General features: G+C 39.2%; 2 protein-coding genes and 1 long non-coding RNA gene across 5 annotated transcripts; 1 reads left to right on the forward strand and 2 right to left on the reverse strand.

Annotated features, from left to right (window-relative positions):
* Positions 1–36: 36 nt before the first annotated feature.
* Positions 37–5,878, reverse strand: LOC107263921 (serine/threonine-protein phosphatase PP1-beta catalytic subunit). Of its 2 annotated transcripts, XM_015731607.2 has the most exons (7): positions 5,613–5,742; positions 5,130–5,201; positions 2,718–3,205; positions 2,485–2,583; positions 1,883–2,122; positions 1,651–1,803; positions 37–1,489 (listed from the first exon to the last, which is right to left on the reverse strand). In XM_015731607.2, exons 1-6 carry the CDS (start codon positions 5,662–5,664, stop codon positions 1,696–1,698), a joined length of 1,059 nt encoding a protein of 352 aa, XP_015587093.1. In that variant the 5' UTR covers positions 5,665–5,742; the 3' UTR covers positions 37–1,489; positions 1,651–1,695. The 2 variants fall into 2 exon arrangements, with proteins under 2 accessions (XP_015587093.1, XP_015587094.1); XM_015731608.1 differs by lacking the exon at positions 5,130–5,201 and having other exon boundaries at positions 5,613–5,878.
* Positions 5,879–5,949: 71 nt separating this feature from the next.
* Positions 5,950–10,437, forward strand: LOC107263920 (proteasomal ubiquitin receptor ADRM1). Of its 2 annotated transcripts, none has more exons than XM_015731603.2 (5): positions 5,950–6,345; positions 6,437–6,553; positions 6,643–6,988; positions 7,045–7,184; positions 9,441–10,437. In XM_015731603.2, the coding sequence occupies exons 1-5, from the start codon at positions 6,145–6,147 to the stop codon at positions 9,843–9,845; spliced, it is 1,209 nt and encodes a 402-aa protein (XP_015587089.1). In that variant the 5' UTR covers positions 5,950–6,144; the 3' UTR covers positions 9,846–10,437. The 2 variants fall into 2 exon arrangements, with proteins under 2 accessions (XP_015587089.1, XP_015587090.1); XM_015731604.2 differs by having other exon boundaries at positions 9,609–10,437.
* A 138-nt stretch (positions 10,438–10,575) lies between these two features.
* LOC112493822 lies at positions 10,576–13,127 on the reverse strand. Its single transcript, XR_003058637.1, has 3 exons — positions 12,738–13,127; positions 11,660–11,787; positions 10,576–11,592 (listed from the first exon to the last, which is right to left on the reverse strand). It is a non-coding gene; the product is annotated as an uncharacterized LOC112493822 (long non-coding RNA).
* Positions 13,128–13,333: the final 206 nt, after the last annotated feature.

Consider the following 13,333-nt stretch of genomic DNA (forward strand, 5'->3'; position numbering starts at 1 on the left):
AAAATAATTATACCGAATAATCCCAACACACGAATGTACAACAATATGCATGTTTATTATCTGAAAGTTTTACATCTTCAGGATGTCCTCAACATGACGTACCCAGTGAGTAAGGACGATCCAATAATTATAACGACGTCACAATTAAGAACTCCACGTTCTCGCATCACTTAGTCCTTGTCCGCGCAAAGACACGTCCGTCCAATCGCACCAGGTACATCACTTACAAATAATATATGTATCTTGGCTAAAATGCACATTAAGGGATAACCTCTCGCAATCGTCCGTCGGGGATAAGGACGCCGCCGAGTCGTGCGTTACACCTTACTTGCTAACAATAATTCGTGTCGCTCGTTGGACAAATGAAAATTAGTCTTACTAAAAATTAAAAAAATAAACGCATAGTCTTGTGGCAAAAAATTCTAATCGTAACATGGAGGAGGAAGAGGATCGCCAGGATTCTCTCCAGGTATTACATATCTCGTTCAACTGCCAGAGTACGTAGTGGCTGAAGAAGACGCTGAACTTAAATTATTAGACAGGTTTACGATTTTTTAACATTTGAAGGAGCCCTCTGTGAATTTTTATGTCTCGTTATCAAGTTTAACATTCAGTTCGCATCCTTGATTAGCCTCTTTAAAACATTCGAATACGTCTTACACTTAATAATTTTTTCTTTTGAAGTCGGTATCCTATCCCCGCGCGACCATCGCGCTTTAACAATTCATCACTAGTTCGCTAAGTAGGTACGCTTAAATCCCTCTTGAGATACATGTCGAATAAAGGCATAATCATTGATATAGAAGCATCGTCTTAAAAATACTGATTTTCTCTTATTTCATCTTCTTTCCCTTTTTCAGACGGGAGTTCCGAAGAACGGAGAAGAAAAATTACTTAACGCACTATCGCTAGTCGACAATAATTGATAACGACTCCTTCAGCGACAATCAATGTCGCTGAATATCAGAGACTGGATAGGTGGATGGGTCGATGAGTAAAGTTGAAGAAGGAAGTGATGGAGTCGATGGTTATTTGATAAACGAGGTGGAGAAACGTTTCTTACTCTTGATGTCTTTATCATTTGTGAGATGGATATTTAAAAAATATATATATATATATATTTATATGGCGTTCCTCGCTAATCAACAACAATTAAATTAATTGCAAGGTGAACGTAATATTAATAATTACACGTTTAATATTAAACAATAAATAGTTAAATGACGTGTCGAAATGCTGTTGGTTAAACGCGAAAAGATAAATGTGTCGGTGTGAAATTAAGGCAGACGAATTAAGATTAGAATTTCTTTTTTAATATATATATCCTGTGCACATAGGACGAACTCCCATATAACACGATCGATACGGTGCAAGTATAAAGAACGTTTTGCAATTATTCTGCCGGATACCTTTAAGACGCAATCGAGGAAGAGGTCATACTTTTAACTTTTAAGTTATTGGTTTAGTACAGTAGTCGTATGTCCTGTGGCTGAAACACAGAGAAAATATCCTTAAGTATACCCACCTACGTCTTTTAACCAACGATCTTTCATCTCTTTTGACTGCCCATAAAGCATCATTCGCACTTGACATACAAACTAGTGCTCGGCATAATAAAGAATAAAATAAATACATCCACGCTTGGCTTACCTAGAACGACAGTGTTTGCTGCTATGCAGGGTCAGCGAAGGGCGGTCATTTTTTTTTTGTTGGATTTCTTTGTGGCGTCGATGGTCTGCCACCCTGACCGGCATTCATACCGCCATATTGATATTTAGCCTTCTTCTCGGACGGCTTCAGGATCTGAAACGTAAATTTACAAGAATATAAATATTCTATGTATACGCGCAAGACATTCGGATTATAAGAAGGTGTTACCAACCTGGAAACTACACATGAGTGTCTCATCAACGCTCATCATACCGCCGGCGTTATCGAATTCGCCGCAATAATTCGGCGCAGAGAACAACGTGACCAGTTGTCGTTTAGCAAAGAATTCGTAACCATCTTCCACGACTTGATGTGCCCTACATATCAGGTCCATGTCGTGTCTATTGAGAAATTTCGACACGACATCCGGTCCAAACGTGAAGGATACGCCTCTGTCGTTTTCGCCCCAACCCTGCAAGGTTCATTACTGCGATTTTTTTAATTTTCTCTCTCTCTCTCTCTCTCTCTCTTATCTAGTCAAGAGCACTTGAAAGAATGAGACGTGCCAACGACAGAGTTGAACAATGAAATTTTGAGATGTCGTGCCTGAAAAATTTTTAATCCGTACCTGAACGTCTTTGCTTATCTAGTCAAGAGCACTTGAAAGAAGCCCCAACCCTGCAAGGTTCATTACTGCGATTTTTTTAATTTTCTCTCTCTCTCTCTCTCTCTCTCTTATCTAGTCAAGAGCACTTGAAAGAATGAGACGTGCCAACGACAGAGTTGAACAATGAAATTTTGAGATGTCGTGCCTGAAAAATTTTTAATCCGTACCTGAACGTCTTTGTCGGGATCTGACCACAGCAAGTCACATAGAAGACCCGTATCCGGTACATCAGTCGGTCGCATAATCCTCTTTATTTGTTCCATTCCCTTCAAGGACAAAATACATAATACCATTAGGTGACGAAAGTAAAGAGAAAAAAACCAATGATCATGCACATGAAAAAGGCATGATGACAGATGAAATCTTATGGATCAATTACGTATAAAGAATTATAAATCACCTGGAGATCAGGACTGAGTCCGCCGTGACAACAGAAAATCTTCTCGTCTATTATCGCCGCTATTGGCAAACAGTTAAAGCAATCCGTGAAAGTCTTCCACAGCTTTATGTTGTACCTGCGCTTGCACTCGTCGTAAAATCCATATATCCTATTTATGCTGGCGCACTCGTGATTTCCGCGCAGCAGGAAGAAGTTTTCTGGATATTTGATTTTGTATGCAAGTAGTAGACATATCGTTTCCAACGACTGCTTCCCCCGATCAACGTAGTCACCCAGAAAGAGATAATTTGCTTCCGGTGGGAAGCCACCGTACTCGAAGAGTCGCAGAAGATCGGTGTACTGTCCGTGGATGTCGCCGCAGATTTTCAAAGGTGCCTCAAGCTCCAGAAGAATTGGCTGCTGCAGGAAGATCTCGCGTGACTTCAGACAAAGCCCGCGTACTTCCGCTTCCGTCATAACCACTGACTTTCCAGGTCGACATCCTCGCACTGTGTCAAAAACGTGGAAGATTTTTTTTTAAATCCGTACCCGATTCACCCAAATGACGGATTCTTCTTAGTCGTGAATGCAGACTTCTACATTTTGGGACGTTTGTAGTGAACCCGTGTTTTTTTTTAATGGCGCCACATTGTACAACCAGAGACGTATTTTGACTCTTTGGGAATTTATGCTGCTACACTTCTAATGGATTACTTTTTATGATAAGCAAATAAATGAACTTGCTTGGATTACCTTTTATTTGACCAAACGTTTATAATCGATTGCCATGGCTGGCTATTACGAACCGTTGCGTTTTTGACTGTTAAGATTAATTAATTATTGTGCGGTTTGATCGAACGCAACTTTCTTTACAAGGTTCGAGTGATTCTCAACAATAGCTTGGTTAACATTGCTTTGCCGTATTTATAGATGACTGTAAAGGTCTTTAGAGTGCGGTTGAATTGCTTTCACTGTGATTATTGGAAAAGTGCATATCGCCAAGGTCGTAACTACGACAAAGTGGACCGTGTGCTATCCACGGGAGAGAGTAAGAGTATTAAGAGACAAAAATAATTAATTAAAGTAAAATACTTTCAAGGACAGACCAGCAGGAATTAAGTATCTGCATATATGAAGATGTCTATTTATGGATTATTATTGACGAATAATCGTTTTCACGGACGGAAATTGTTTTTAGTTGACGTAACGAAGCTGTGCGATGCTTATACATTATATGATTAATATCCAGATGGTGTCAAGTTGCCAATTCGTTTACCATACTACCGCCTACGTGGAGACAGGATGCAAAATTCGTATTTGCGTACAGGTGCTAATGGAGTCGTTATCTACTCGAATGCTCGCTGCTAATCAAAAAGCATATTCTGTTAATTTGCTAGGCGACACGCGGAGTTCTATATATCTCAGTTAAAAAGGGTATTTTTTTGTTTTGTATTGTTATAATAGACTATAAATATATTACGAGGGACCCGCGCAGAATATATTTCAATATGCGGGAGGAACAGGAAAGTAAAATCCATATTCCATGAATTAAACGTAATATTAAATAATAATGCTAAAAATAAGTAAACTGCGGATGCTAAGGGTCAGTGGGCGATGGAGGATTTATGCCAAGTTTATAAAACTGGTTCGGACTCTAGTCCAGAGGTGAACTAGGCCACATGGGTTTTCATGTACACAAATTTCTAAAATTAGAAAGACATTTGATACTAAAGTAAACATAATCTTACACGTAACCGTCTATGCGTGGGCGAGAATTTTTATTAATCTACACGCGGTTTATAATGTACGCCATTTCATGTGTACTGTGCTCGTGGCCTGGAGCGTTACAAAATTCTTAGTGAGATTGCTGCTTAGATAAAATAATGATCATGCAATTAGGTAGAAGCATCAGTGTGATTGTAGACTGTCATGCATGCAAAATGTCAGAGCATTCTATCTCATCAACAATGATACACCTTGACGATACTGAGCATAAGAGTGTAAATTACAGTAGTAAAAAATTCAAACGTTTCGAATTCTCCTTAATGTTTTGTGGCAGAACGTAGAGTGTCTTATCTTTAATATAATCTTTGTGTCATGTGATAAAAGTAAATATGTTATTTAAACGCTCTTTTGGTGACTAATCGATAAATACATCAAAAGTTCTTGTGGTAGCACCAATGTAAAAAACAAAGTAGTCACAATTAATTCAATACAGCAGAAAGATCTGTGATCGTTTTGCAAGGGTTTCTATGCGATGTACTTTTATAGGATAGGCAAAGAACTTAGAAGAATATATACACTTTGCGATACTCAAATAGTAAACTAATTTTATATGCTATCTAAGTAATATCCCTGAATTGCCATGCACAGTACAGGTAATTGAGGCGCAACTAAAATGAAGCTACGTGGAATGGTTTCCTCATTGCATACCGACAAAATCCGAAGAAAAAATATCTTTAAGCTTGGCTTTCTTCTGAACCTGGTCTTTCTGTGTGTGGTATACTTTACCGCAAAGGGTCCCAAAACGTAGCATGAGAGAAAGAACAAACAGAAATAGTTTTTACGGAAATAAATGAAATCAAGTAAAAAGAGATTCTAGTTGTGATGTGCTTCGACTAGAAGCGAAGCACCTTTTAATCCAATCCTTTGGTAACGGTTTTGTCCCACTGAATGAATAACAATAAGAACAAGCTATGAGGACGTGCCACATCAAAAACGGTAAAAAGTTGGCGAAGCGATCTTATTTTCACTGGCAGAAAACACATTTAGTGTATAAGTACGAAGGACTTTACCTCGCGTTTTTCTAATGAATTTGCCAGAAGAGCTCGGCTTGACATATCTCAAATAAAAGCTAGTATTACCAGAAAACACGTAGCAATGCTCTTCAAGTATAAAACTGTGCGTATTACGTACCTTCCAGCAATCTTTGTATAAGATTGTCGATGTTCAAGTCAACATCCGCCATTTTTCTCACTACTGTCTGACTGGGGTAATGTTTGTGATCCGACTCGTATGTACTGTTATCGACTGTCGGTCCTCGCAAGAAACTACATATTCTACTTCTACAATGCTGACAAGACAGTTATATCCGTGCCTTATGATACGACATAATGCAATATGGAGCAGTGGATGTGGAGTATCAAACGATTAATATTTCATGTACACGATGCTGTTCTGCGTCTAACGGAAATACCTGTCACTATTGGCTATTGATTCTCCCTCTAGAAATGAAAACTGATAGTGGTGGGGAATGCCAATGGCCAATTATCTGTTCGAATTAGATCGTCGCCAGACAGTGTCGTATGAATACGATTCGGCTTGATGGTTCGGCCATCTTAAATTGCATTGTCATCTGTATGACTGCACGGTTTTTAAGTTCTGTAAAGTACCGGGACTCATTCTCTGAACTTTATTGTAAAATTGTGATATCGAAGATCTTTGAATAATGTCAGGCGGAGCTTTATTTGGCAATAATGCCACGCGTGGTGCAACCAAGAATTTGGTCGAATTTAAAGCTGGGAAAATGACTATGAAGGGAAAAATGGTCAACCCAGATACTCGAAAGGGACAATTGTATGTTTATCAGTCTGATGATTCTCTTATTCATTTTTGTTGGAAAGATCGTACTACTGGAGTTGTGGAAGATGTAAGAATTATTAACCTTACAAATAATTATTCATTTATTGTTCTTATATTCATTCTTTTGCAATCATGACTTGGAACGATATTCATTTTAGGATTTGATCATCTTTCCTGAGGATTGTGAATTCAAGCACGTCCCTCAATGTAAAACCGGTAGAGTTTATCTTTTGCGATTTAAGTTATCCAGTCGTAAATTCTTTTTTTGGCTGCAGGTAAGTGTATCTTCGCAAGCATCTACTTGGTTGATTTAAAGAATATAATGTGAAAGTGTTTTAATAATCATTATCAATTTCTTACGTAGGATTTAAAGACCGACAAAGATGAAGAACATTGCAGAAAGATTAACGAAGTTCTGAATAATCCACCTACACCAGGATCCCAGAGGAGCGGTGGTGGAAATCCAGAAGGAGAACTACAAAACTTGTTGAATAATATGTCTCAGCAACAATTGATGCAACTCTTTGGTGGTGTTGGTCAAATGAGTGGTCTTGGCACATTACTTGGTTCAATGAATAGGCCACATGGTGTTCAGAGTACAAGAGTATCCATTACTTCTGCTTCGACTCCTGTAACTACAAGCGTTGCTAGGCCACCTGCAGCACAGACTCCCGCACCTACAGCTATTACTGAAACTCCTAAACCAGCTCGTTAGTAAATCATTTAAAACTATCTAGGATCAAAATATTGATAAGTTTGCTTCCAGGTTCTAAAACGTCTACAAGGACAACACCATCAGCTGCATCAGAAAGTGAATCAAGTTCAAGTAATCCCATCCAGTTGAGTGACTTGCAGAGTTTCCTTTCTGGCATCCCTACTCCTGCTGGTGCAGAACCAGTTGTTCAGGTAATACTATACTTTTTTTAACATATAGTGTTTGTTTTATTCATTGTATAATCATAAAATTATGCCCAACTATTCTTCATTTGTTTGTCCACCTTTGTGCTTGTTATTTACGAAATATTAGTTGCCGGTCTAGTTATATGCATGATTGATCGAGGGCGATGGATTATAATATATTTATTGCAGTATTGTCCATTCGGAGAAAACATTTACAAATATTGTTATATGAGTTATGTTTTATCCGAAAAAAGTCGTATATCATTTTTATTTGAGAAAAATATTACACGTTAAATTTGTATTGCACATAAAAATATTAAACATATAATTACTGTTTGATGCAACTCCATTTATCGAGCAGAATTTCTAGATTACTTCAAGGCACTGCAGAATGTGTCTTAAAGATAGTCTTGTGTCATCATAATCTTAAACATTGACTAATTCAATGTTCTAGATTGTAGATAAAAGTCTGTGTCGTGTGATACTGAAAAATCATGGAGGGGATTATCAAGGCTTACTTTTGTAGAGTTCAGTAAGCTTCACTCTTATCCTTCTGACATAAACATTTTGATTAGATTAATAATTCCCTCTCTTTTTACTTCGCTTTTCTTCATACGACAATCACAGGCCTGTACCTAGAACTCCTTTTTTCTATCTTAAACTTTAATACCAAACATACTGTCAAAATCTTTTACATAGCATAGCCTCGTAACGCATTGGCCAATTGCGAAACAAAATTCTTAGAAAGTCTTGCATAAATTGACTTACATTATTTCTTTATTTTTTATCATGCACCCACTCTAACGTTTCCTCTTAAAAAAATATAAATATAAAATAATTATATGTTTAAATTCACCATATATCACATGTTGATTATATTAACCTTTTAATTTCATGAGTTGATATATTTCATTTTTATACTTATTATTTTATCTTCATACGAAAATTAAAACCAATACAACTTCTCGTTATCAGTCAGAGGCCCAATATAATCGTATTGGCACAGACCTGTTGAAACTAAACAGAATGGATTGCAGGGATAGATTATTTATCTCATTACTAAGTACTTTATAGCTTCACTCTAACTGTCTCAGGAAAACATGCCATTCGCTGTATTTCGTATCTGGCAGTCATTAAATCCATACTTCTCAACAACCGTAACTGTGTTTGGAAACTTTCTGATACAATTCATTGTTAAGCATACAAAGTTCAATATATATAAAACACTTAATTTACGAATCATCTGTTCATCATTTATAAATTACAGTGTCATCGAAGCAATATATTAACCTCCCCCAGTGTTACGCAGGATAAGCAACATAGAAGTACTGCTACGAAATAGAATAGCAAGGGGTGCAAACAGCCAACAACCGGTCGCTGGACTTCTGTTGTGCATCAGAAAAGTCGTAATATTGTTTATCGATTTTCATCATATAATTTCATAAGAATTATAGATAATCAACTTAAAAATTTCTTTCCCTATCTCATATCAGTTTTATCGATAAAGAGAAGAAAACGAAAAAAAATCAAATCCCCTTAAACTACACAAGTAAGTGGATTTGATTAGAAGACATTTCGACTCACTATGATACATGTAACTAATTGCTCAAAGCTCACTCATTATGTGGTTTCAGAGAACCCTCAGTTCGGCAATATAAGGTTTTAAAAATCCATAACAGACAGTTGTTTAATAACAGAAATCCTCAGTTATCACAGAAAATTCGTCGGTGCTTCAGTATACAAATTGAGGAAGACCTCGCAGTCATACAAAATTGTAAACGCTCCTAATGGACTTAATCACCACATTACACTTTGATGTTCACAACATTACGTGTCAGAGTGTCCGGTTACAGCTGCAATAAGGTTCCAGGCAAACAAGTACTTTTTCGTTCAGGCAACATGTAGCGTATCAGACGTTTCCAAACCTCCAGTACCGCAAAGGAAGTCCATGCCACAAGTGTAGACGTATTTTTAATAATAACATCAGTGTGCTGTCAGTCAAAATCAATATAGCAAGTGAAGTCTTGTGGTGTGGTTGATTGTAGTAAATAAGAATAGCAAAAGGGAATCGAATAAAAGGAGAGGCACGTCGTTTTAATATCTGTGAAAAACGGTGGCATGGTTTTCACGTTGCTTGGTAGCATTCTGTGCCTGAACTTCTCGTGGCTGTCGAAGACCCTGGCTTTGCTGAGCAGTTGGGGTGGTGGTTCAGGGATTATCTGCTGTTCTCGGTCAGCTACAGCACAGCTTATTGTCCGGCAGAGGGGCGTAGCGACCGAGCTGACCAATGCCATCCCATCGGCATTCTCTGCGACGGGAAGTCTGGAGCGAGTAATGAGCACGCACTTGCCGCCCGGGGACAGCCTGTGTACCACGCTATCATCTCCCCAGTTCTCCCAGGCGCTATCAATGTTCTGGTCTGCTTTGCAGTCGGGCCAGGCGGGCCCTGTCATCCGACAATTCGGATTGGGTGCTGATGCAGTGAACGCGGCGGCCAGTGGAAATCTTGAAGAATTCGTCACTGCCTTGGAGTCAGAGGCTAAGAGCGAACAGGATCAGGGACAGCAAGGACAAGACGATAAGAGCAAGAAGCAACAACCACCCCAGGGAGGCGGTTCCTCCTCTGACAAGAAGGACGACGATGACGAGGGAATGGCGTTAGATTAAATTTTCATACCACTTTGATTCTCTTCTCAGTAAAGTGGATCATTTGCGTTTTCTTTTTAATTTTACTTTTTTCAAAGTCATTTATTTCTGAACGTTAATCAGCGTACACTCCAGGATACGATAGCGTAATGGACAGATAAATATTCTGACCACAATTTCATTTTTCCGTTTGCCAAGCGACGTATTAGGCTATGATAATGTTCTGTTGAAAATTGAACCTTTCTTGTTTCTGCTTTATATATCTGCGTCATATAACATACAATATTTATATAATTCATTCAAATTTGTTCGGCTCAACGTACCGTATGTGAATGATAATGCAATTAGTCTGCGATTGGTACAGTTTTATGAAAATTTTTTATGTAACGCCTGTCTACTATGTTTAAATGCTCAATGTTGCTTTACAATAAACAGAAAACAAGGGTTAATATTATATCTGAATTTTCGCAACAAACGTAGTTTTTGTATTGTGCTTGATGCTTCTCAACTGTAAGATTATTCGGATCAATCGAGCGACTTACATTTACGTACGATGCAAATATTTGTAAAATAATCCCATCTCCAGGAATTAAATAAAAAAAAAAGAAAATTATTATTTGTATGTATCATAATTTCGATAACCCGTTCAATCGTTTATTTTTATCGCAATCACTTCACATTTCCGCTTAGACTCGACTGAAGAGGAACCAACGCACTAGACTTATGCACAAATAATATTTTATGAAATTGTAAACCACAAAAAAGGAAGAGAACAAAAAATTTAATTATATTCGTCTAATAGTTGAACCATGACCTTGAACATTCCACGTCACTGAAAATGCAAATTATACTCAACGACCCAAGTATTGATTTAGTACAATAAATAGAGCAAATAAAAAATTTTATGGCTTATTCACGGAAGGATATATTTATTTCTGGTCGTAGGCAGCATACAGAGATACTCACTTTCGTGACCTTGAACCATGAAACGTGTAATGCAATTGATCATTAAAGGATCGAACGCCAAATGTATTTTGTACGCATGCTTAAAACCCTGGATTCCCGAATCCCCGCTGGCGGGAAAGTTTCCACCAATCGTAGAGATTTGTTTACGACGCACAAGCATTTCATTGGTCGTTGACGATAATCGATATATAGGCATGCCGCCACCTTTTTAAAGAATTCCTACGTTCTTACAAGGTTCTACAAGGATTGGCTACTTGAATCATACCATAAGCACAGCTGGGCATTAATCTATCATTCTGACATCGATCACGGGACTTCCCCATGATTTCCTCAGCTACAGCCAGCCACTTTATGATGTGGCAAGGGGACGCATCAAATGGTGTCAGGTGTTTGCATGGTTAATTCGCGGGCTGAGTGGATTGGTCGACTGATTATGACGTCAGTCAGGATTGGCACGTTAATTAAAGCATGGTGCCACGCACTGGGCATTAGAACTTGGACCAGAAGATCCATCGTACTCCGTCAACATTTATTTTCATCACCAGCGTAATTTATGCTCTAACTCATTAAAAATTAATAATTATCATAACCAATCACTAGTAAAAATCAATTCTCCAAGATCACTGACAATTAAAACATGCACTATAACGAAAAGTCAACCTGAAACTACTTATATTTGTTTCAGGAGAACAGTTCAGCTTTAGGAAGCTAAAACTCCAACCAAAATCCAATACATCTAGAGCAAATCCCTTGCCCTCAAGGCTGTTTGAAGGTCGCACGAATTACTAGCTGAATTGCAAACCTATAATTGTAATCATCATTAAACAATGAATCACAGTGCACCATGCACGTGTGTCTTTAACTCATACCAGACAAGACGACCGTTTTTATTTCAATATAGAACAAATGAAACTCTTGTCCTGGGAATATGCAAAAGCTGTATGGAAGGGCGAGGTACTGACAAAGGGCTGTATTTCCAAAGGGTATCTGGTTCACCCTAAAAGTAAACTCGGTATTACTATACAATCCCCACAAAAAAAGAAAAGTGACTCATCACTAGTCAACATAGTAAGTACCAAACAGATTCGTATGGAAAGTTCTTCTCTATGCTAATGAAAGAACGAGGAAAGGTGTCCGCAAAGAACTAGGAGAACATAGCCCACACTAGTTACCAACCAGTTACAACGCTAGAAATTCTACGCGGCTAAAGAAGTAAAATAAATGGGGCCCCGGGTCAAAGCTATATAAATAATTCTTGTAATCGTACGTCCCTGATAGTAGCGACATGCGCAGTGCATCGCGAATCGAACAAGTAGTGGGGATTCGTTCGCGAGTGCCGACCGCCGAATCCTTAGCGAAATTCGCTAAAATTGTTACGGCGCTTTAGGTCGGTGGCGCGTCGTGTTATCCTGCCGAGGTACATTGCGAAATTACAATCGCGTTGTCAATAACGCGTGCAATGGCGTACGTGCGTACAAGTGTCACAAAGAAATAAGCGCGGGTAACCGCAATAATAGGATTGTTGTGACAGCGATGCCAGTACGCGGGAGCGTGAGTGCGCGAGCGTGCGTGGACCGTACTCGTGTTTACGTAAAATGGCAACCTTGACACTTGGCGATCGTTTTTGGCGGCTCGTAAACGGGAAAGCATCACGTACACGATATCGCAAATGGCAACCGTGAATTTGACGCGACATAACCAAAACCCCGTGAGGCTCCTGCTGCTGTTATTCGTGGCAATAATACATTCGCTAAACCCGGGAGTGCATTCGCGTTAAATTACGTTTTAGAACAGTACTGGAGAGCATTGTGAAGACCCCTTCTCTCTCACCGTCCCTTACCCCCTCTTCATTGTACGTAGGTTCTACGCGTTATACCAGCACAGGACTCGTTTATTATCGGTGACGCTCGTCGCTCTCTTGCGTCTCCGCCGCATGTATGTACGTACGTGTTTTCTCGCGTCTAGATTCAAGACCCATTCCATCGGTACCGAGAGCCACAACTACGTTGTTGCCTTTCTCCGGTTCTCTCGGCAAGCCTTCTACCAGTTTTGTATCGTCCTGTAGTTGCCGAAGTGACTCTCTTTCTAGACTGCGTACTCCGCGATCCCGGTAGTTTAGCTGTGGCTTTTCAGAGACGTTAAATTTGGCATTTATCGATGCTTAGTGGAAACGCTCTAGACGCTTAGAAATATGTACATAGATTATTTTTACTGTGTTTTGTGTCTCCACTCTCTTTCTTTAGCGGTCTGTTGACCCGGGCTTTCGGCTCCTGTTTAATCGCACGTTACATCACGCTCTCCCCGTGCTTAGTCAGCCGCTTCGATCCTCACGGCCATGCGCGCGATATTCCTAACTGCAGGAGGTTCTTCTTCGCCCTCGTCTCCGCTCGCCCCCTCCATTCTCCCTCGGCATATATATATATCATATGTTTCATAGCCTACTCGAACCCCACTGCCTCCCGGCACCTTCTCTATTTTCACGGGCGAATTTACCTACTCCTCTTTTTGTCTTTTTCATGGCCAGTTGCTCTGACGCCTGGGAA

Source organism: Cephus cinctus, unplaced genomic scaffold, assembly GCF_000341935.2.
Source record: "Cephus cinctus unplaced genomic scaffold, Ccin1 Ccin1_scaffold0168, whole genome shotgun sequence".
NCBI lineage: Eukaryota > Metazoa > Arthropoda > Insecta > Hymenoptera > Cephidae > Cephus > Cephus cinctus.